This window comes from Fundulus heteroclitus, unplaced genomic scaffold (assembly GCF_011125445.2).
Source record: "Fundulus heteroclitus isolate FHET01 unplaced genomic scaffold, MU-UCD_Fhet_4.1 scaffold_54, whole genome shotgun sequence".
Classification (NCBI taxonomy): domain Eukaryota; kingdom Metazoa; phylum Chordata; class Actinopteri; order Cyprinodontiformes; family Fundulidae; genus Fundulus; species Fundulus heteroclitus.
In genome coordinates, this window is record NW_023396967.1 from 1,311,473 (window position 1) to 1,336,347 (window position 24,875).

The window sequence follows — 24,875 nt, forward strand, 5'->3', positions numbered from 1 at the left end:
TCAAATGTTGTCAAATATGTACAAGCCTTTTAATCAGTATTTATCTTAGTCTTAGTGTTTTCAGTTTTTATTTAGTCTGGCTGTAGAATTTCTTCATTGTGAGATCAATAAAGCCTATCTTATATGGTCAAGTTTAGGGAAGTAGATATTTTGCTCTGACCCTTTTCTGGTTCATACACATCTGCACATTTCTGCCTTACTTGAATGGCATGTTCTTGTGTCTTTGCCATTTTAAAGATTAGAAATACCCCATGGAAGCAGAAAACCAAGACATACTAATGCAAGTTTTTAGATGTTTTTTTTTTCTTTTTTTTTTTCAATTTAAATAAGTTCACCTTAAATAAGTTCAAGTTTTAATTTTGAGATTATCCAACAGTTTCAAAAGAGCAATAATGGTGGGGGACACTGTTGGTTATAATGCATGTAGTTGCTAGGGCAAAATATACCTACATGAAGATATTTTAACATTTTAAACACAAACATTTAAATCGACAACAATCTCAGACATATGAAAGGCAAATGCAACTTTCAGGAGGGAAATGTAGATAACCTGCTCCCCAGCAACATCCTCTTTATAAATTGCAAGGCTTTCCCCAGGCAGCTAAAGTAAATGGTCTATATATAGTCTAGGTCTGCCCTATGACTCCCAGCAGGACATGCCAGGAAATCCTGCAAAGAGGGGCGTCCAGGAGGCATCTTGATCAGATGCATGAATTACCTCAACTGTTACCGATGCAGAGAATCAGCAGGTGTACCTCAAGCTCCCCACCCAATATCTATCTATCTATCTATCTATCTATCTATCTATCTATCTATCTATCTATCTATCTATCTATCAAATAAAACCATTAATGGTTCATTTTTGGAATGCCATAAAATATTGTCAATAAAATGTTCTCAGTACTTCAGATTAATTGTCAAATTAGCAGGAATTGTGAAAAGAAGAATGTAAAAATACAATAATAGTAAAATCATTGTGTTACTTTAAGGCTCTACGCTGCTCTGTTCGACATCACCAAGCTATAGCTTAATGCACTGTACATGCTTTTTACTGTAAAACACGAAAAAAAAAATATTGCATTGTAGGGCTTGGAGTCCTTCAGAGAGCCAACGCCGTACCGGGTTCCAAAGACGAGCAGCGAAACGCCTACAAGTCCCATGATGCCTCGAACAGCTGATCGACAACAGGAAGAAGTCATGTCTACAGCTAGCGTGGACGAAAGCCCTGCTGCGATGGACAAAGAGGAGAAAGCTTGCTCTGTTTCCAACAGGTACACCGCTTTCATGGTGGGATTTCTGCCGTGTGAATCTTCTGGTTATTTGGTTATTTATTTATAGAATTGTTAAACATTTTTTTTTCCTTATTTCAGCGGCAGTTAAGCATTTTTTTCACGGACACACGACCACTCACACTGACTGTGCCCTCCATTAAACTGAAACTTGTCCAAGCTAATAGGTTAGTTAATTTACAGTGTCACCAGCTAATATAGTAACCCGTCGCAATGTCCACTCGTGTCCCATATTACACCAGCCATATGGCTTTGTGTTTTAAAACAGGCGATAAACTAACCATACTAACACAAACATGCTCGGAAACTTTACGGTTTAATATGGGGGGAATTGGGGGGGAATTACGGTAATCCAGTGACAACGGTGTAGATTTTGTATCGCGATGAGTCATTTTAATATTCCGGACAAGTATGTTCTCCTCACCTTGCATTCGGGGTTTACGGGATAAAGGAAATGAAAGTGTTGCTGATTAATACTGTAATTTAACATACACGTATGATCGTTGCGGTCACATTTAGAAGTGACCAGCGTCACACCAAAAACGTAAAGCATGTTACCACGTTTCACCACACGGGGGCGCCGCTGCACCAGTCTCCTGCAGTGGTGATGGATGTCACTCCCATTAAAAGCGCTCTCGTGGGGGCATTTAACATGGGGTTTTCGAGGTGGTGGCTACAGACATTTTTCATTCCACATGTTTCTTGACTTCTTTCCAGAAGTTTTTGTATTTAACCAGGGTCAGTGCATGACATGACAAATGCGCTTCATGAAGGCGGCCTGGGGACCTGATGTCCTCCAGTAGGCCCTCTGCTCACCTTCGGAGGTCGACTGGCATTTGCCTGTGACCACCTGAATTTGCCGGTGCGGCGCCTTGTTGTTTACACAGATGAGAGCAGGTTCACTCTGCGCTCTGTTACGCTTAGACCCGTTGTTAGATCCTTAGCTGGTGCAGTGGGTCCGGGATTCCTCCTGGTGCGTGATGATGTGGTAAGAGTATGCAGGAAGTTCCTGGAGGATGAAAGAGATGATACCATTGACTGGTCTCCACACTCCCCGGAACTAAATCCAATAGAACGTCTCTGAGAAATCATGTTTAGGTCCGTCCAACGCCACCAGAAACCCCAGGATGCCGTATTTCCCCTCATAAGGAGCTTGCCCTGACGTCGTCCGCCATGTGTATAAGATACTACTGTATAACTACTGAGGAGTTTTAGTAAATTGGACCAGCCTGCTGCTTCAGTTTTTCAGTTTTACTTTCTTCTGAACTTTGGTTTAAGCCCTCTGTGGGTTGAAGATTTTCATCAAACGATGTGGCGGTGGCATCTATTGTTCATAACACATTACCAGTTCCGTATCAGCAAGGGTATCCAGTATAATTAACTTTTTTTTTTTCTCCAATTGAGATCTGATCTGTTTTCCAGGTGTTTCTTACATTTTTTTGAAACATTAGTTTTTGTTTAATCTACTGTATATTCCAAGCATGAAGTATTTGATTTATACAATTGTTTGATACATGGATAACTCCAAGCTAATATCAAGGAGACATTTCCACATACAGAGGCTTTGATGCGTATGAACACCCACTTAATGTGTTTTACTGGAGTGTTTCATGATAGACCAATGCAAAGTAGCAAATAATTGTGTGTAAATATTATATTTTTTTACTAATCAATTCCTGAATAGCGCGCCGTGCATTTGCGTTCAGCTCAGCTTTTAGTTTAAGGCCTCAGAGGTTTGTTTCAGAACGTTGCACACAAGGCTCAACACACCGTGCCCACAGTGGAAAAACAAAACAAAAAAAGAAACATGGTGACGGCAGCATCATAATGGGGAGGATGAATGGCGCTAAATACCGATTGATACTGGAAGAAGACCTGAAACTGTGACAAGATGTATTCTGTCTGGGCTTGAGCTGCTTTTCTAGAGAAAGTAATGGTCAGAAATGGAGATCTCTGGTTGCACAAACCTGACAGGGACATTTTCCCAAAAGACTTTAGGCATCATTGGAAGGAAAAGTTGCTATTGGCTTAGGAGAGCCAAATATTAATGTACACTTCAATATTAATCTTTAAATTTGTAAAAAGAATAAAAGAAAATAAACGGATAAAAGAAAAAAATACTCAAATCAATGTATTCTTCGCACTTTAATTCACAATTGTGTGCTACTTTGTGTTGGTCTGTCTCAATAATACCAGTAGAAAGGCGTTAAACATTGAGGCTTCATGTGGAAAATTTCTAGGAATGTTTGTACACTGCAAAAAGGAACTGAAAGTACTTTATTATCCTGCAAAGCTACTTTATTCTGAAATCCACTGCCATTCACTAAAATTTTTAAGCTATTTGCAAATGAAATTTTGTTCTGTACGCACTCTGTGCTTACAAAATGACAATAAAGTTCGTCTAAGTCTAAGGTAAGTAAAATGTTCTTGAAATGAGTGTATTTGCCCCTGATCTGCCAGTGAAATAAGAGTTTTGCACTTAAAATGGGTACAACTCATCTCCATCATCTTATTTCAAGTGCAGTATATCTAATTGTCGTATTTTAAGGGGGAAAATACTCATTCCATTGTCAGATCATCTTATTTACCTGCTCAAATCAAGGACAAACTACACTCATTTCAAAAATTTTTACTTTTTGTAGTGTATCAGATGAATAAAAGATTTAAAAAAAGATCAAATCTTAAAATCAATAACCAGTAACAGTACAGTAAAAACAATAAAAAGGCAAAAGGCAATAATACATTTTACAAGGCACTGCAGGAACGTCAATGTAGAGATTAAACGTTTTCACTTTGTGGAATCAGATAACAACCAGGAACCTGTTTCAGTGCATTGGTATTTCATTAAAAGCATTATTTTCCACATTAAACAGCATATCCTGTCTTCACAAAGCTGTGTCTGACACACAGAGCAAATGTTATTGATGTAATCATACAGACAGCAGACTCTGTTGAAGTCCTCAGCCATTCTGCGGACCCTGCCTTGAATCCTTCCACAGTTTCTCCCAGTCGCTGCAGACCGGGCCTTGGGTCTGCGTAGCCGTGCAGAGCGGGCTGAATGTCTGCCATAGCGACCAGCCGGAGCGTCTTGTTTCACCGGCGCTTTCTGGTGCTTGCAGCTGTCTTCAGGCCGCGCTTTAAAGCCGGGCAGCCACAGCTCCTCAAGTGAGGTTAAAGTTCAGAGGAATGCCCCCCGTGGTTTGATCAGGGAACCCGACATGAGCCGTCCAAGCTCAGGGTGTTGGTTTAAAGTGAATCTGTTTGCTTCTGTCATTTTTGTTTTTGTTGTTTTGTTTTGTTCTGAACTGCATAGATTTGGAGAAAGAATAATACAATGATGAAGACTTTATTTTTGCTTTGCTGGTCTGGGCTTGTTGTGGCCCGGGAGGAGTGATCGGGTAAGTGAATGGCCGACAGCCGTTCTTCAGACTTTCAGCTGATCGAGCAGGAGGGTTGGGTTTCATCATGCTGTTTATCCCCTCCGTCCTCAGGGGGAGGGGAGTCTAGGAGGAGCTCTGTGTGTGTGTGTGTGTGTGTGTGTGTGTGTGTGTGTGTTTGTGTTTGTCTGCAGTGGAGTTGACATCTCCAGTCTCGGGGTAAGGCAGAGACCTAGCGAGTCTCTGCAGGGTACAAGCACATCGCGTCCTCCCACCCCCTCCCCTTCCTCCTCCTCCTCCATTTTCTCCCTCTTGTCACCTCTTCAACTCAGCCCGAGGCGTCTCCTCTTTGGGTCCAGTCATCGTCGGAGCACAACAACAGCTGACTGGCTGTCTGTTCCGTCCTGGAAAGTTTCTTTCTCAGTGCGCCTCGCTCCCCTCCGGCCCCAGTTTCCTGCACTGACTGTCCCAAGTGTTTGTAAGACACCGTGTGCGTCTCTGTGCCAGCACTGGGGAGGTATGGCTCTAACCCGATGCTATTAATATAAGCTAATGAACATAATCTGGGAAGGGGTAGGTGATCCTCTTAGATTTGCTGGCTGGGCAGCCAAAGGGGAGGAGCAGGGAAAGAGGAGGGAAAAGGCTGCCCTGCAGTCTCTCACTCCGAGCCAAGCGCTGGACTCTTCCTCCGTTCAAAGAACGGGAGAATCTGACAGATAAACAGATGTTTTAAGTTTCGTTTCTCACCCATGTCAATATCCCCTCATATCTCTAACCACTCTGTTTCTTTGGATGTCTGTCAACAAGGGGTGTGGTGGTTAAAAGTGTCGTTTTGCTCCCACATATTAAAAATATGACCCGTTGGCAGCAGTGTTGAACTAAAACACAGGTAGAGCCGAAATATTTTTACTCCCGCCATGAACACTGTACCGGCTTACTCAGGAGCCAGAATATCTGGCTGTTGGACTCTCAGATCTGATGGCAGGTAAGTGTCTTGCTTATTTATTTATATATATTTTTTAAATGTTTTCCGGTTGTAAAGGTGCTCTTTTTCATCCGTGAATGTGGAATGTACTGTAGTCTGGGTCTCTTTTTGTGTTAGAGCTCCAAGAAACTCAAGTTAATTTCACAAATCAACTTTTTTAGGCTGATCCGAGCAAGGAGAACTCCTGCATTGTTTTGCATTGACTAAATGTTAGTTTGTGTTTTGCATCTTTATTAATTTCTAATGACATTTAAAAAACAAACAAAAAACAAATAAGACATTCATGTGCTTAGCTTAGTTGTTTCACCTGTGCTGCAAAGAGTCGTTCTTGTTTACCTGTAATCGGACCTTTTTGTCAACCTTTTTTTTTTCTGCATGTCATGGTTTGCGCTCACCATTTGGGAGCAGTGAACACGACGAGCATGATTCAGCCCAGTCAGGCGGGCTAATCTCTTACGGCCCCCTGGCTTGGCTTTAACTGATAGCCCAGTCTCCTATGTAGCTCTTTGTGTTGTCGGCGTCCACTCCCCGGCTTCGCCCAGGTGACTCTGATGAGATAAGATAAATGGTTGCCCTTTTGTCGTTTGCTTCCCGACCCTCTCGGGACTGCACCTGAGGCGGTATATGAGCCGCGTAAAGATTTTCAGAGACTTGACTGGATGACGGCGGACGTCTAGGAAAGTCCTCCCTTCTGTGGTTATGGCCTCTGGGTTTTTACAGTCCTCTCTGGGTGAGGTGTGGATGTCTGAAATACTGGAGTAAGTGCTGCTAAAACCTTGCCGCTGGTTCGATTTCGTGCTTAGAGAGGCTTTGCTTTATGTTTAAAATTAAGCAATCAGGAGTTTCATGTAATATTTGTGGCCTCTATCTGATTTTGATTTATAATTGCTCCAAAAAAAGTAAAAAACAAAGCAACTTAGGCCTTTGTTTAGCAGTAGTATTTAAAGCTTGTTACTCCACATCACTCCAGACTTTTTGAATTGAGAAAGCTTCCTGGAGAGGAAGCGAAACGTCTTCAACTATGGAAAACAAGTCCAGTTGCTTTGTTTTTTTACTTTTTTTTGGAATGACCATGACCTGGATGACTGAGAATCCTCACCAGCATTTATAATTGTTGTTTTCTTTTCCCTAAAAGTATGACGAGTTTGACCCCTGCAGGAGCAGTGCAGCAGATCTCCAGTGAAAGTTAAACCTCAAAGAGGTTCTTCTGTTAGATGAGACCCGAATAACCACTACCATCAAGCCATTCGTTGCTCTTTGAGATAAACCTCCTTGTTCTGCATGTGAAGCAGCTGTGTTACCGAAGTCTGAAGCCAGTATCAGTTTCTGCAGATGAGTCACAGAACACTTGAATTAATCAGTCCTGCCTCTCTGTCTGGCTGAAGAAGACGCGGCCGGCCATTGCGTTTGGTTTGAGTAGTTTATGCAAATTCACCTCTCTCGTGTGAGAGCCTCCCGCCTGGTTTGAATCAGCTTGTTGTCATTTGTTTCCCGTCTCGGTTACTGGGACGACGCGGTTTGTTCGGCGGGACAACTGGTCGGATGACTCAGCAGGCGGTGGTAACGCTCACAGCACGGAGAAGCTGTGGACTTTTGCCTCCTCTGCGGCTGCCAGTGTTGTTTCATTCAGCGTTGCGGCCGCCCGTGTGAAGAAAATACAAATTTAGAAGATCCACAACATCAGCGGCAGAAATGCTTGCGGTACAACCCGACTTGAACATCTTCTCCATATTGAGGAACCTGCGGCAGAGCTGTGGAGAATCAAAGCACCTCCTCTCAAGTCTTCTGCAGCTTCTAACAGGCCCCCCCCTCCCCCCCACCAGGATCACCAGCAGTCATTTCCCAATAAACTCCGTCCAACTTCCCTTCTGCTGCTGAAGAAAGGCAACATTTATGGAGCTAAATGCGGGGAAATCCTGCAGAACACCCTGTAAGAGGCTGTAAAGGCTTGTGATGGAGGTTCATCTTCCAGCACAGCAGCCATAGCTACGTTGCAGTGTTTTTTTTTAGATCAAAGCATTATTCTTTCACTGGAGGAGCCTTGACAAAGTCTACACTAGACAGTTTTCATCTATTCCAACTGAGTTGGAGCTTTTTTGCAAAGACGAATGAGCAGAAATCTCTATAATTCCAATAAAATTTGGTTTTACAAGTCATAGGTTATACACGAATCAACCCAGTTAAGCTTCTCTCTCTGTGTTGGACTATCGAATAAAGTTCAACAAAGTTTGTCATGGTAACGTGATCAAATGTTATAAAGTTAAACGGTGATGTATGCTGATGAAAGGCTCTGTATCCGTGCTGATTAAACATTAGGATTTCTTTGATTGAGTCGTCACCTCTGATCAGGGCGAGATAAGAAGACGAACAGCCTCCGTTTCACAAAGTGTGAGGATATTAAAGTGCTGAGTTATCTCTTACTTGCTGCAAAGGCATGTTTGCACTTCATGTCTTTTTTTTTTTTTTTTTTTTCAAAACCTAGTCATTTATAAGCTCTTTTATATCTTAAGCTTTTATCCCAAATCAGCTGTAAAGGGTCCCTTTTATCTGTTGCCTTTTTCTACAATGGTGTACAAAGTTCAAAAGCTGAGGAAAGAAAAAAAAACCTAAACATTAACCCCTGGAAGGAGGTACAGTAGTCCATTGCTGGCACAGTATTGTTTACCATCAGTTATCTCAGCCAGCTTTTGTTACGTCTTTTTTTTTTTTTTTTAAGTCCAGGATGGTTATAGTTTCATGCTTCAAGCATAAAAGAAAGTTCTTTGGTTCAGATATGACTAAGACGAGCATCAGCAGACGTGTCTGTATTTAAAAACAACCCGTCGTCTTTTGCCGCAGACACTGATGCTGTGATCTGTTGTGTGTTTGTTTGCTCATTTAAAGTGGAGGCGGTGAGGGATCGCTGGACCGACTGCTTCCCTCCGTCGGCATGGGCCGCCCTCCCAGGAAGCGGACCACCAGCCAGTGTAAATCCGAGCCACCGCTGCTGCGCACCTCCAAACGGACCATCTACACGGCGGGTCGCCCGCCCTGGTACAATGAGCATGGAACTCAGTCCAAGGAGGCCTTTGTCATTGGTAAGAAACGGAGAAGACGGGCAGTTTATGTACAAATATCTGCTGTAATCTTACAGTGTATATAGGAGGAAAAAGTCCTACATTGAATCGTTTCAATTTTATTTATTTTATTTTTTTTTCGTGCTGTGGTCTGAAATTATTTTTAGTTGTCTCTTTTCTCCCCCCCTACTTTCATTCATCTGGAGCAGTTTGTTTTATTCATGTATTTGGAAAACTCCATTGGCAGCTTCTTTCATTTATTGTTGTAGTTCTGGCTGAGGTATTGGGGTTTTATTTCTCTGTAACAAAACTACAAGGCCCATGATGCAGTTCAGCCTTCCTCATAAAGTAACAAAAGGAATCGCTTCCTGAAACGGACTTATAGTGTGTGTTGGGCAAGCAGATCAAAACGTCCTTTATTAGGAGCTGCGTCGTCACAGTAAAGAATATATCTATGAAGTGTGGCATCAGAGTCAGAATGGCTGTTTTGAAAAATACTTAGCATACATCAAATCAGAGTATTCTATTACTGCTAACTCCACTAACAATATTTAAATACTCAGAATCATGCGTTATTATCCATGCAGCTGTGATAGCTGTATGCATAAGATTTGCAGTGAAAAAAAGCGGGAAAATCAAATTAGTGTTTAGCGAGTTATGATTATTTAAACACGCACCTGTCAGACAGATTAGAGCGGGCGACCTTTCCAAGATGGCCGCCCCACCGCACTTCAAGTTCGTCAGGCCTAAAGAAAACCAATACGATCTCAAGATGGGGTTGCCTGAAAAGTAACCAATCATTGATGGTTTACTTTCTCCGGTGGACGCAACCCTCAAATTGTCAAAGGTTCACACAAGCAAGCAGAAATAGTTGGAGAGAGGCTACGGCTGCATGGCAAACAAACCACGAGCGCACAGAGGAGCATGCAATCATGTGGGTGTTATATCGGGGCCTCGTGGTGCTGGCTCTGCACGTCAAATGATCACAATGCACGTGGCGAGTATTGTGATGGGAATTAAATTAAAAAGCTCGTATGAGTATTTATTGTGTGTGTTCCCGTTTGGCAGAATTCAGACTGAATTATATATATATATATATATATATATATATATATATATATATATATATATATATATATATATATATATATATATATATATATATATATATATATATATCATTTTATTTTATTTTTAGTTTTACTTTATGGAGAACTATTTTGACACTACTTGTGTAGTGTCAAAGATGGAAAAAGCTTGCTTTAGATATTAGATGAAATTAAATTGTGCTATTTTAGGTAATAGATTTGATTTATTCAAAGTATTATTTGTCATTCAAAACCTTTTTGCGGTTTCAATCTGGAAAAGGTGTAGAAAGTATTTAACTCACTATTCTTTCAGAAACTGTTAACATTTTACTTCTTAATCATTTTGCTAAGCCGTCATACCTTTAAGTCTGATTAAAAGTGGATTTTTTTCCCTTTTTGAATCAGATTTGATTAGTTTGAAATTAGTAACAATCCTTATTGATTAATGGGACTTATATTTACTACTTTTCATCAGTCCCAAATTGTTCATTCACTGCCACCACCATCTTTTTAAGCTAAAAAAAAAAAAAGACGGATTACATTTGATCTCAATGATGTGAGCGTTATTTCCACACCGTTGATTCTCTCATTACTGTCGCATAAAATGCCGCTTATATAAACATAAACAGAGCCATTTTTCACTGCTCATGGTTCTTACCCAAATTGTTTACTATGGTGTGAGAAAATGCAGGCCAGAGAGAGCTGCATGTCAGTGAAAGTAAGTCAGGAAGTGAGCCAAACTCCTACGCATCGCTGCCTCGATTCTTCACAACCTGAGAGGTGCGACTGTGACACGCACGCTCTGAAGAAGATTTGGACATTTCAATCGGGTGTTAATCGTGCCTAAAATAATTGGAGAACATTATCCTGGCAGATAAAATAAGCTTTTATTTTTCATGCTTTGAACATTATGAGGAAAATTAATGAGATAATGCTGTTTGTTTGTTATGCTGGAAAATACTGCTGTCATAGATAAAACAAGTTAGTTTACCTGCTTATTTGGCAGAGATGATGTTAGATATGATGTTGCTCTTTTTTTTTGTTTGTTTTTTGTTTTTTTGCTCACTGAAGCTGTACAGTTTGAATAAATTTTTTTAATTTTACTTTTCTGGCTATGATAATATTCAGGGGACACCCAGCACTGGCACTAATTTTCCAATATAATTTTAATCCAGGTCAAATATTTGCAAATATTTATGTAGGTACTAGTGATGTTTTGTCCATATTGCTAGGTAATATGGACAAAACACGACGCAACAAAGATGCCGACTCTTGGTTTGTGTGAAATAACAGTTGAAAGGAAGGCTTTGTGGTATTAGAGACTCATGCAGTAGCGATATATTTGGTAAATATGGTAGTAAATCAAAATTTTTTCCTCACACTGCTCTTACCTGTCATTGCAACACTTCCAGCTGTCTTTGTGACCTTGAGTATTTTCGGCACCGTGATCTTGTGCCAGTCTGAGCGGATCTGCTGCAGTGAGACAGCAGATCCGACAGGCTGAACTTCCTACTGGCAAGAAAACGTTCGTGACACTTGGAATAATTTTGCTAAGAAATACTACATCCCAACTGTACCTTGTAATATAATTATTGCATATGCCAATATTGTGATGATGACGATATATTTTTTGATATATTGAGTGCTCAAAATTTTTCCTGTATTCAAATGATTTATAATTAACATCTTTTTTTGTTAATTTACTGTAACAGGTCTTTGTGGAGGCAGCGCTTCAGGAAAGACCACAGTTGCAACGAAAATCATTGAAGCTTTAGATGTACCATGGGTCGTACTCCTCTCAATGGACTCTTTCTATAAGGTATGCGTGATGATGCAGCGCGTCTGACACGTACCGACTGGGTTGTGTGTACATACATCGCTAAATTGATTTTTTTTTCTGTAGATTTGACTTTAATGCAAGTGAAAATCTTTTTTTTTTTTTTTTTTTTTTCTCACTTACATTCACACACACGCACACAAAAATCCACCCAATGGCCTGAAGGACAGATATATAGTGCAAAGAAAAAGAAACAAAAGTACAGTTCATTTCAGATCCTGAAGCGGGTTAAGAAAAGAGAAGTGACAGGAGAGAGAAGCCAGACTGAATAAAAAAGACTCGTGTTGAAAGCAAAAAGAGTGCTGGAGTCCAGACAAATAAGAGCCGGCCTTTTTTTTTTTTTTTTTCCCCTCTGCGAGTTCGCCCACTCTGGTTGCGTAATCCTATTCTGCAGGGGGCCATACCCGACCAAGGACCGCTGCCGCTAAGGCCTTCAGCTGGTTCTCTCATTGCGTTAACAGGGATTTCTTTTTTTTTTTTTTTTTTTGATTAGCAACTCCATTTTTCCTGTTGGAGGAGCTTCCAGCCCACACAGAGCGAGGAACATCAGTTTGTAATATTAAGTGTGTAATCAGCTCACTTACGAAGGAGGTGTCGGTGTTCAGTAAGTGCCAAATAGGAGGTCTGGGCTTTTCAAAGCACAACCAGCCTAGGGGTACACACACACACACACACACACACACACGCACGCACGCACGCACACACACACACACACACACACACACACACACACACACACACACACACACAGAAACAGCACCTGGTACAGACGTCACAGTGGCGCATGATGTTCTGCTAAATTTAGTTTCCTAACTTCAACTGCTGTTGAACAGGGATCAGTGTTTATATCATGTGGTAATATTTGACAGTATATTAGTCATAATGCATATTTTTTTACTATTTTTAGAAGAAATTTTCATGTGCTTTCTTGCATAAACACCAAACCCAGGCAGTTTTTTTTTTTTTTTTTTTTGGTTAACCTAGAAGTTACGCTGTCCTGACCCAGTGCGCCTATCCTCAGGTCCTGTCCCCCGAGGAGCAGATGCTGGCAGCCAGCAGCGATTATAACTTTGACCACCCCGACGCCTTCGACTTCGAGTTGCTGACGCACACCCTGCGCAAACTCAAACAGGGCAAAAGCGTCAAAATCCCCGTCTACGACTTCGCAATTCACGGGAGACATAAGGAGTGGGTAAGGATGGGTGGAAACGTTTCAACCACAAACAGTTTTAATGGGATTTTATGCAGTAACCAACACAAAAGGGGGGCATCATTGCGATGTTTTCAGATATTTTGCAAATGAAATCCTCAAAAGGGGTTTTGAATGCGCTTCTCGAGGACAATATCGAACAGCACCGCACATTTGCCCTGAATGCGCCATGCCCATCCGTCATGGTGGCGGCAGCATCATGCTGTGGGGCTTGTCAGCGTTATTGGGAAAAGCGACGGAGCCAAATGCAGAAAAACTCTGGGAGAGAACCTGCAAGGGTGTTGGATGATGGGGCCTGAACACAAACACCCACTTTGTAGATTTTTATTTGTAAAATATATTTTTTTTTTGCATGTGTGTGCATGTCTGTGCCGTGTCTCCCCTGTGGTGGACTGGCACCCTGCCCCGGGGTGAACCCTGAGACAGGCACCCGCTCTCCACCCCCTCTGACCCACTTCCACCCCTGCAACTAAAGGGATAGATCAGTTACTGCCGTGTATGTTTCCTTCCACTTAAAAAGTGTGTGCTACTTTGTGTTGATCCATTTCACAAAATCCTCAAAAACCTGGAGATTTGTGGTCGTAACGTGGGAAAAAAAAGGAAAAAGCTAAAGGGGTAGAAATCCTTTTGGCACTGTAATCTTTTCTTCAGCCTTTAAGTTCTACTGAGGTATCACTTCATTAATCTGCTCTGTCATTATCTCCATGTTTCTATAGATGTTTAACCTGAATATTATGCGTCTGTTGACCACAGAAAACTCTGTATGGAGCCAGTGTCATCATCTTTGAGGGAATCATGTCCTTTGCAGATAAAACGCTCCTGCAGGTACCTTTTTATAAATACTCACTGCAAATAGTCTAATTTAGAATATTCTTCATATCTTACAGTTTTAAATGTTATTGGATGTGTAAAAAAAAACAACCCAGATGAGTCTTTTTAGTTGCACATGTTTACTTTCTCACTGTGCACATAAAACAATGCAGAAGCCTCATATCAGCCTCACATCATGTGGGCTGATATGAGGGAGCAGAGAAATGCCAGAGATAAATTAGATTCTGTTTCTGTGTCATGCACTTTCCTCACGAAAGAGTTTGTTTTTTAAGTATTAAATGTCACTCATTAAATACATATATTCAGGTTTCCTTGTTTCTCTCTTCATTGTTGCAGGTAGGGTTGATCAATAAATCAGTTTTATGGATTTATTCAAATTTGCAATTTATAAAGATTACATTTTTCATAAATCTGGATTATTTTTTTACTATTATTATTTGCCAATGCACTCCTTGGGCTTCCATGAAATTTTGCACTTTATCAGTCCCAAAAGGGGAAATTGTTTTGGTAATAGCACTTTAATTAATCAATTTAGTGCCTCCTTAAATAAGGAGCCTCTAACTTTAATAAATTAAAGTTAGTTTGAAGTTACGCAAGTGAAGCGAAGCCTGTTAGATGTATAAAACCAGTAGCAGCAAACATTTTGTTATATTTTCATTGTTTACAATTCAAGGTCCTGCGATCTTGTTCTCTAAGAAAGTTTCACAGCTTGTACTTAGTTGCACTTTGAATTCAGGTCAACTCGCAGACGAGACGATTAAAAGAAAAGTATATTTAATATGTATATATATATATATATATATATATATATATATATAATTTTGTTTGTGTCTAATAAAATGGAGGGAAAATAATTGATTCATCGGATTTAGTATATTAAAATCAGAGATTTTGTTTTTAAGTCATATTGCCCAGACCTAGCTGCCGGTATTAAATTCTGGCCTCCTTATTGTGATGCAACGCAGTTGTTTAATGCGAAGCTCTGTGAAATATCACAGGAATATTTTCAGTAAGTATTAAAAGTTTGCAAATGCAAAGTAATAAACTTGTTTTAAAGACTAAATTAGTTTAAATTTGACATGTTAAAAAAAGGCCAAACAAGAAGATTGCCATTGTTTTATCTGCTTAGCATAAAGCTGTACATATAACCAAGCGTTTTCTAACTATGTCGCCTTCCCCTTCAGTTGCTCGACATGAAGATCTTCGTGGAAACGGACTCGGATATCCGTTTGGTGCGTCGGCTGAGGAGGGACATCATGGAAAGAGGCCGCGATATTGAGGGCGTCATCAAACAGTACAACAAGTTTGTGAAGCCCGCTTTTGAGCAGTACATTGAGCCCACCATGCGCCTGGCTGATCTCGTGGTGCCACGTGGTGAGTGCTTCTAAGCACGGATGAAGTACTTCAGCACTACATAGAAACAGATAAACATAAAGATGAAACCCAGGCTATAAAAGATAAAGAAGCGTTGTGATTACGTTGGCTTTTATCATCCTGTCAGGTGGCGGCAACATGGTAGCCATTGACCTGATTGTGCAGCATGTTCACAGTCAGCTAGAGGAGGTAAGAGAGGTCACACTCATACGAACCTAAACATTAAAATATGTCCAATAGTTTTCAGTGGAGCCCCACTTCCCTTCGTTCTTTGTAGTTCGTGCCGCTTCCTTTACAGTTGTACTGCTTAATTTAACCGTATGCACTCAGCTGGGTTGTTTTTTTGCTCACACCCTTTTTTACATTTAGCGCGCAAGTGCCGTCACTCCCTCTAGTGGATGATGGTAGTACTGCCTGGGTTTTGGTGAGAGTTGGATGTCTTTGGAATAGTCTCGAATGTCGCACTTTTACAGTTTTTTTTTTACATAAGCTGCACTTATGAGAAACTAATTCTGCCTTGTGTGTATTTGGGTTGATAACATCACGAGAGGCACCAAAATCAAGCTGATCATCAAGCCTAGTTAAAACTAGTGTTGATGGGCGACTTTGTAGATTTCACCATAGATTATGAAGAATGCAAGTTGTTCTCGGCTCTGCCTTGATCCTCTTTACAACCTGCCTCCGTGTTTTTTATTGTTGTCAAAATTCCTTCAGGTGGAATTTAAATAAAGACAGACGAATAAAATGGGAGAAAAGAACAAAACAAATGGATGTATTTAAAAAAAACAAAAAACTAGAGGCATATAATCATGGATGCTTGTTTAAGCAATGTTGGATTTTATCGTCATTGAGTAATGATTTATAGCAAAATAGAATAAACTGACCATGATATTTTGTACTATTGCTGACAAACTGTATCGAAACTGAGTCCGATTGATTTCTGGCTGGTAGCTTTAAGGAGTAGGAGCAACTCTGTCTCCAGACTCATGGCTACTACTTTCTATAATATACAGTCTGTGTTCCTACCCGCAATGTGTTTGTTAATATGCGACATGTGAAACTGACTTTTGGTTTTCGTGTACACTCACCATTTTTGTTTGTGGGGAGCACCTTTTGCCATGGCGTAGCTAGCGTCTTTTTTTGTTTTTGTCCTCTCCACCACAAACACAGTATCACACATGCTGCTGATGGATTGCTCTCTCACTCTCTCCCCCCCCTCTTCACCCTGCATTGCTCACAGCGCGAGCTCAGCGTCAGGTAGAGTTGAATTTACCCTGTCTGTCTGTCTTTCTCTCTTCGACGTCTTCCCAGTTCACCAGTTGCTCCGGCTTCTCGCTGGAAATGAGAGAAGCCCCCCCCCCCCCCCCCCCTCTGAACACAAACCAACGCGTCTCCCTCACTGTGGTGCTGGCTGCCGTGACGCATCGGCAGGCGGTGCTGTTGTAGCTTGTATTATAATGAGGATTTTAGTCATCCGGCGTGCAACAATACGGTCTGGAACTCTGCATGGCTTTGGAAAAAAAAATGCTCATACCCCTTTAGATTTTCCACATTTTGTCAAGTTACAACCACAAACTTCAATGGCTGCTATTGGGAGGTGGGAGGAAAATTATATTTTCTAACCTTTTTTTTAAGAATATCTGCAAAATTTGGCATGCATTTGACACCAAATTAAAATCCAGTGCAACAAGTTACCTTCAGAAGTCCCCTAATTAGTTAACGGAACCTGTCTGTGTGTAATTTAATCTGGTTCTAAATGCAGCGGTTATGTGAAGGCCTCAGAGGATTGTTAAAGAACGTCGGTAAGCAATCAGCATCGAGAAGATCAAAGAACACAAACGACGGGTCAGGGAGAAAGTTGGGAAGATGTTCGAAACGCGGTTGTGAAACGATGTCCCAAGCTTTTCAGTCCCTCGTCTGAAAATGGAAAAAACCTACCCCGACATGGCTGTCCACTAGAAATGACAGGCTGGGCTTATAGGAGAGAACCTGCCAGGCTGAATGCAGAGATCCACAGCGCAGGTGGGAGAATCAGTCGACGGGATAATTAGTAGTCTTTCACTTCACAAGTCAAGCCTTTTATTGTGAAGTGGAACGAAGAAAGCCGTCGTTGAAAGAACTTTTGCAGTTCCCCACAAGCCAAGTGGGAGGGACGACACAGCATACGTTAGGTAGAAGATGCTCAGGTCAAATTCGACCAGAATGGATTATTATGACTTACACGCTTTCTGTGTGATACAGGCTGCATAAATAAACCTTGAGACGGGGGCAGAAGGCGGTCTGCGAATGTGCAGAGCTAGTAGTCATACCCCAGAAGACCCATAGCTGTAGCTTTAATGAAAGCTAGTCCTGAGTATACACTCAGGGGCCGTGAAAAACTAATGCATGCCACAATTGTTTTAGGCTCATCTCATTGAAAATCATGTCATTTTCCCCCTGAATCACAATAACGCTCGACTTCTACTTGGCCTATCCAATTAAAATCTGATGGAAAACGCACAGAGCTTTGCGGTTGTCGTGTGACAAAATCTGACAAAGGGGTTGTGATTGTTACAAGTCTGAGTCCACAGCACTGCAGATCGATTCCAGATCTATGAAAACGGCAGTCTAAAAAGTTTAAACGGGGTGCGGTGCAGCCAGCAATTCACTGTGAAGGTGTTGGTTTTCCCTCGCTTTGTTTTAAAAGAAATGACATCTCACACTTTTCCTGACTTCTGTGTCTAAAAATACAACCATGAGTCTGAGCGACTGACCCCTCCTTTCAGTGGCAACAACAGAGAGAGGGAGAAAGAGAGCATAACAGAAAGCGGAGAAAGAAAGAGAGAGAGAGGAAGCTCTCGCTGCAGCTATTGTTGATTATCGCATACCTCAGCCACAGAGAAAGTTTCCAATACCCTACTACAAAGCAGCGAGTTTTTCCATTGAATGTCGGCCACAGCATATGAGGCAGACACAGAAAGGAAGTGAGCTTGGTGTCTGTCTTTAGACACAGGATGTGCTGGGGCCTGTGAGCTGAAATACCAACCTTTTACTGTTTTACACGGTGAAAGAGTGACAGCCGCACCAGCGCCTGTGCGCCGCCCACGCGTACACACTGTGGATGCGCATGCAGATATCAAAATTCGATCCAAAAGGTGATACTTCTGTTGTCTACCCTGTCTGTAGAGATCTGTTAAAGTTTGGCCTACAACTCCAGGTCTTTAGAGCACCGTGGAGCGTATCCTCCGTTGAGTGCTTTTGCAATTGGAATGACAAATTCGACACACTTTCTCGAAGGTCTCGGCTGTCACACTTTACGCTGTAGCTGATTATGCTTCATCCTTTCATTCACCTGTTTTGCCTCTTCTCATTTGTCTTCTGTTTGTCTCTTTTTTTTTTTGTCCTTTTCTGTGTGATTCTTGTCCAAAAAAAAAAAAAAATCTCCCTTTAGAGGAAACTTCGCTGGGATATGTGAGCAGATCTGCTACGATTTCTCTTTTCTTGCATTTTTGGCTAATCTAACCTTTTGGTGCTGTGTAGATATTTTGTGGTGTCAACACAACTGCATCACTGGGCTTTTATAACGGCGTGTCTGCTCCTCTAGAGATCAAGATCGACTCATTAGAGTTTCAAATGTACTGTCTGTGAGTGGCTAGGCAGAGAGGAATAAAAAAAAAAATACAAACCTTTTTCAATTGTTTTTTACTTAAAGGGCATGTATCATCAGTTTTAAAGCTATACCTTTTCAAATGTGCTGTGTATTTGCATGCCTGAAATTGAGAAATATGTAAAGAAGAATTAAATCAAGCAAAGAAAAAAGCAAAAGTCTGTCAGGAACACAACTGAGAGTTGCTGAGGAGTAATGGTGTTTCTTCTGGATCACAGAAGTCTGCCATCAATACGTAACACCGTATTCACCTATTGCCAAAGTAGTGTTAGCAAAGTTTCTAGCTCATATTGGAGTACTGACAGCTGTAGCTTGGATAGGTAACAAACCAACATGGTACATGCATGAAATTTACCTCAGTACATAATAACTGCTTGTGAAAAAAAGAACATGTGGAAGCATCCACATAGATGTTGTAATTTTTGCTCCAATTCTGACCAGCATTGTTACTCTGATGCTCAGAGCCAGCAACGCTCCATTTCACCACACAACTATGTTACAGGAATGCTTATTAATGCTATTATTAAGCAAGTCTCACTTTCTTACACATAATCAGTCCGTGTTTAACTGCGCTACAGAATATAGCTGTCAACATTCCTGTTTTTCTGGGCATAAATTTGGACTCTTTAAATTTGAGAGAGAGAGAGAAGTGCCTCTTGGAATGTGGTTTTCACATACATTGAAGTTATTTTCTGGCTCTAAAATATGATGATATATTCCCTTTAACCTTTTTTTTATTTGATATTTATCATAATCTTTATATTTGCAAGTTATCACGGTCTCTATGCTGACATTTTTTTCCCACTAAAATCGTGTGCTCTGCAGTTTTGTGTTCTTTTCGTTTTTGATCCTGTCCAGTATGATTGCAATTTCCTTCTCTTTTCCTCCAAATTTGCTCTAACTAATAAAGAAAAAGATATTTTATTGATTTACTGTGCTACTTGCATCGAATTCACGAATGCAGAAAGTGTGTGCACGCCTCCGTGTGAACCTTACACAATTTCTGCAGAACTCTTAATTGCGGCCGCATTCATTTGTGTTTGCACTCAAGCCTCTGTCCATCTTTCCTTCCGTTTTCGGCGCTCTCAACCTCTGCCACCCCCGCTTTACTATTTGTTGCCGTGGTTACAGGGCAGCCCTGGCTTCTGCACACCAAGCCCAGCCCCTCCCCCAGACCCTCAGCATTCTGGAGAGCACACCCCAAGTCAGGGGTATGCACACCATCATCAGGTAAAAGCTGAGAGAAAGAAAAAAAAAATCACTATTTGTGACAGCGGAAGAGTTTACAGAGAAAAGCTGCTGCTGTCAGAATGAACCTTGTAACCCCCTTCTTTTTTTTTTTTTTTAACTGATCATCTCATTTAGAAACAAGGAAACCAGCCGTGATGAGTTCATCTTCTACTCAAAGAGGTTGATGCGCCTGTTGATTGAGCGTGCGCTCTCCTTCCTCCCTTCACAGGTTGAAAACATTTTAATAATTCAGTTTATGCTGCATTACATTTGTGTTGTCGAATATAAAAGGCATGGGGCCAGCCAACAATCAGCCAAAGACACAGTAAGAAAGAAAGGAGCATGTGGCTTTAAAATGTAGACGGCTTGAAAAGATAAAGACAAATGGAAAGATAACCTGCATTGTGTTAGAAGGCGATATGCAGGCTGAGATGACCTCCAACACAAGCATGGAAACATAGAAACTCACCACAATGGAAAGTTTTCAAACCTTCATCCTGAGCCGCTCTGTGCATTTCACAAACACACACAGGAGTTATGAATGCCCCTCAGCTTGTCTGAATGCATTTTGGGCAGAACAGCCAGCAGCACTCTGATCGGCTCTGTGTTAATGCTGTGACGATCTCCAACATGAACTCAGGTCCACGTAGTGCAGACGCCCCAGGGAGAGGACTACGAAGGCAGGACCTTCCATGGAAAGAGGGTGCGTGAGTTTCATTTAACTTTCCACACGGTCGTTACAGTTAAAAAGCGCTTAAAATAATTTTCTCTCCACCTAAAACAATGTTGTTCATTTTTATCTCTTTTTTTTCCCTAAAGATTACAGGGGTGTCAATCCTGCGAGCTGGGGAGACTATGGAACCAGCCCTCAGGGCCGTCTGCAAAGATGTCCGCATCGGAAAGATCCTCATCCAGACCAACCAGGACACGGGAGAACCAGAGGTACACCAGAGCTGTTAAGAACACATTACTAGTTCACATAAATCTCTTTCTCCAAGATGGACTGGTGTTTAAACTTTTCAATTAATCACGGCAGTTTTGTTTTAAAAATCCGATTGGTATATAGTTATGTAGTTGTACTAAAATATTAGTTATTCTACTTTCATTTTGTGAAGTTGGAAAGAAAATCTGATATTTTTTTTTAAGTTTTTATTAATTCTTAAATTTTGTATTTTGTTGCTCTTTCTATTATTGTATTTCCAATATAATAATGATGATGATGATAAAAGCACATATTATCATCATAGATTCTCAATAATGGTGCCAACCGTTTTGTTTCATACATACATAATGTTTTCATAATTATAAATACATGTATTTATAGTTTGTGTATAAATGCATATATATATATATATATATATATATATATATATATATATATATATATATATATATATATATATATATATATATATATATATATATATATGCCCTAAAGAGGTAAGGCAGTACTGGAAAACAATGGCGGCCACAGAGAAAATGGCTCTGAGGGCATAATTTGGACATTTTCACATACGGGTGTATTCACTTTTGTTGCCAGTGGTTTACACCTAAATAATTTAATATTTTATTCTGCAATTGAGTGATTTCTTCTTGTTAATATTCTAGCACACCAAGTCGGCAGTAAGGAGAATTAACCAAATCGTAATCAATATTGTCCCTCCAGGATTTAACATTAATCGCTAAGTCATGTTTTCATTGAATTCTGAGTAAACTAAAACTGTTTTGTGTTTTTTTTTTTTTGTTTCTCACTCTTCTGCAGCAACATCTTTGATGGCAGTTAAACATTCAATCAGTGAGGAGGGATTAAAATCGCAATGCTACGTGGAAATGCACAATTTTAAGAACAGATAACTTGGAAGGTGTTCGATACGTGCTTGACTTTGTCTCCTGGGACGGCGTTATTACTCTGAATATAGCAGCGTGTCACTGAAGTCACCTTTTTGATATTAACCACACATCCTGTCTGCACATTTTCAGCTTCATTACCTCCGTCTACCCAAAGACATCAGCGAGGACCACGTGATACTGATGGACTGCACCGTGTCCACTGGGGCCGCCGCCATGATGGCTGTCCGAGTTCTGCTGGTACCAGCGCTTCATCGTTAAAAAAAAAAAAAAAACATACTTTGTCTGCATTCATGAAGCTGCGGTCAATATTTAACCTTTTTTCGTTTGGCTGTTATTTTCAGGACCATGATGTTCAGGAGGACAAGATCCTGTTGGTCTCTTTGCTGATGGCTGAGATGGGAGTGCATTCAGTGGCCTACGCGTTCCCACAGGTGAAAATCATCACCACAGCCGTGGACAAGAAGGTCAATGATGTTTTCCACATCATTCCTGGCATTGGTAAGCGAAGCTCAAGAAGAAAATGTGCCGAACAACAATTAAAGGTTTAAGATTTTAGTTTTCCTTTTGATTTTCACTATTAATATTTTCTTTCTCAGCTCCCAGTTCTAGTTCTTTGACTGCAAGTTATTTAAGAGTCAGTGCTTTTTAATCTAACATGAAATCAAAAGATCATTTTGATAATCCACATTTATTAAACCTTTACCTCCATTTTTTTTTAATCTCAGATAGAGTTGGTTGATCTGATCATGGGGAAATTGTCAGATTCCAGACTTTGTGCGTCTTTAGTTATCGTGAAAGACGTTTTAAGTCAGTTAAAATGTTTAACTGTTTTCAAATGTTCTTTTTTGTTTCTACACTATCCCTACTTGCTTTTATTCTGTTTTATTTTCCTATATTTTAATCATGTAAAGCACTTTGCATTGTCTCTGTACTGAATTGTGCTATATAAATAAATTTGCCTTGCCTTGCCTTGAGCTGGTAATAAAACTACTTTTTATTTTGTGCAGGAAACTTCGGAGATCGATACTTCGGAACGGATGCGCCGCCCGACTGGAGCGACGAGGACGAGCCCAGTTACTGATCGTCGCTCTGGACTGAAGGATTCTGGACTGTGGCCTTGTGTGAGCAAGCTGAAGGCCTGCTCTTCTGCATCCCTCTCTCTGCTGCGTGCGTCCTTTCAAGGATCAAACAGGAATGGCATGAAAAGTTATCCACAGGAAAACTGAAGATTTCTAAATTCACAACCTTAATTGTGAATGAATGCATTTAAATTCTGTTTTGAACACCGTTAATGGACTATACCGCTATGGTGCGTTATGATTCTAAAATGTTTTTATTTGTACAGTTTAATATATAGTTTAAGTATTTTATTTTAATGCCTAAATTATGACAATCTATGAGTAACAATGTAGTTTTAATTTATATTTCTAGCCTGAAGTTATGTATTGTGGATGACACAACTGAATGTGAACTTGCACGTGTCAAAAAAAAAAAAAAAAAAACTATTTTTGACATTTATTTTTGCTTTTCTAACCACAAGCTTTCTTCAAAACTTTCAGAAAAGTAAAATCGTAGCACGAACCCGTCTTGCTCAACTTCCATCGCCGCCGGGCCTTTCTGAAGGACCATTCAATCGGAAAATGTGTGGGTGTGTGTCTTTTTTTTTTTTCTTTTTTTTTTTTTTTTCTAGCTCGTTCAACCTTTTCCTTCACCATGGATGCTGACCCAACCAGCCTAAAAAGGATGTTGAAAATGCGGTGTTCATTATACAGCTTTAAGCACGCACTTGTGGCGCAAGTTTAACGCTGGATGTCCGTTATTTTACATCTATTTTTACTGCGGGTGAAGCAGCTCAGCAGGACGGTTCTTTTTGCTGCAGTGAAAATGGGTCATCCACATAAAGCAAACACTGATGGGGTGTTTTATTTCAGTCTCACGTGTGTGGGTTTAACCCAGTGGGTGGGATCGGTCGTTTGAAAAGAGGATATGAAAGCATCCCGATACTCCGGGATATTTTGATTGTGGAGCTGTGTTGAAAATAAAAAAGATCTCAATCTGTTTTAAGTTGCTCCTTTGTTCTTTTCGTTGAACAATGTTCACAGTTTGCCAGAAGGATGGGTCACGCTCTTTAATATTCTGGTTTAACACCATCTTGGGTGTTAAACCAGAGCTTTATTTAATTACATATTACAAGAGTCACCTTAAAATTCAATTGTTAAGAATATAGTGTTTTTATCATTTAAGTTTTTTGAGCTGTCAGTTTATTTGAATTGGAAATGGTAAAAATCTTTTATAAAAAGGGTGGTGGTCATGACATGTTAGTTCAATACGTGTAACATTTGCTCCTCTCTATTCAGTTTATCAGCCTGTTACTCTACAGTACGCCTGTCTCTCCGTACAGAAGTCAAATAGTCGTTTGTGTGCCTTTTTCGTGAACATTTTCACATTTTATGTAACCAGCACGAACTTCAGCGTATTTGACGATTTCATGTGTCAAACCGACCTGAAGTGTTGCACAGTTGTAAAGGTACAGGAGAATGATATTTTTCAAATAAAATCTGAAATGTGTGGCGTGTATTTGTATTCAATCCCCCCCTCCCCATACGCACACATACACAGACACCCTGTATTAATATGTTGAAGTCCCTTTTTTACTGTAGTTAGTGCTGCTAGTCTCTTTGGAGTATGTCTCTACCGGTTATGTTTTCCCATTCTTGGAAAACAGCTCAGCTTTTATTCAGATAGGATGGAGAGTATAAGTGACCATTTTTAAGTTTTGACAGGAATCTGTCTCGAGATTCAGGCCTGAACTTTGACTGGGCCACTCTTTCTAACTTCTAACCTGTTTTTTGTTTTTTTTTGCCCCCACAAGCATTTCCCGCCATCTTTTTTGTCACCCCTGACCGACTTCCTTGTCCCTCCTTAAGAAAAACATTTCCACATTATGATTGATGCTGCCACCGTGGTTTCTCCATAGGGATCTTGATTATTTTGAATGATAAACAGTATTTCATTTCCTCCGCATGTGGTGTTTTTCTATGTTGGCCAAAAAGTCCGACCCGTTCTACCCAGATGTCTGCTGTGTCTCCTTCACTGCTTGT

At 40.5% G+C, this 24,875-nt stretch overlaps 1 protein-coding gene across 4 annotated transcripts; it reads left to right on the forward strand.

Moving 5' to 3' along the window:
- The first annotated feature begins 1,146 nt into the window (after positions 1–1,146).
- uckl1b (uridine-cytidine kinase 1-like 1b) lies at positions 1,147–24,342 on the forward strand. Of its 4 annotated transcripts, none has more exons than XM_021316263.2 (15): positions 1,147–1,271; positions 8,535–8,728; positions 11,508–11,614; positions 12,654–12,824; positions 13,596–13,667; positions 14,858–15,047; positions 15,175–15,236; positions 18,478–18,497; positions 19,825–19,923; positions 20,059–20,152; positions 20,564–20,626; positions 20,743–20,865; positions 21,904–22,011; positions 22,116–22,272; positions 22,782–24,342. In XM_021316263.2, the coding sequence occupies exons 1-15, from the start codon at positions 1,159–1,161 to the stop codon at positions 22,853–22,855; spliced, it is 1,647 nt and encodes a 548-aa protein (XP_021171938.2). In that variant the 5' UTR covers positions 1,147–1,158; the 3' UTR covers positions 22,856–24,342. The 4 variants fall into 4 exon arrangements, with proteins under 4 accessions (XP_021171938.2, XP_012717745.2, XP_012717746.2 ...); XM_012862291.3 differs by lacking the exon at positions 18,478–18,497 and adding an exon at positions 16,288–16,304 and having other exon boundaries at positions 22,782–22,904; XM_012862292.3 differs by lacking the exons at positions 1,147–1,271; positions 18,478–18,497 and adding exons at positions 4,968–5,651; positions 16,288–16,304 and having other exon boundaries at positions 22,782–22,904.
- Positions 24,343–24,875: the final 533 nt, after the last annotated feature.

Bases quoted from the DNA above. Each gene is read 5' to 3' on its own strand.
- uckl1b (XM_021316263.2), top strand. From the start codon at position 1,159: ATGATGCCTCGAACAGCTGATCGACAACAGGAAGAAGTCATGTCTACA. The intron at 1,272-8,534 runs GTACACCGCTTT...GCTCATTTAAAG, and splicing joins GCTTGCTCTGTTTCCAACAG to TGGAGGCGGTGAGGGATCGC. The intron at 20,866-21,903 runs GTACACCAGAGC...GCACATTTTCAG, and splicing joins AGGACACGGGAGAACCAGAG to CTTCATTACCTCCGTCTACC.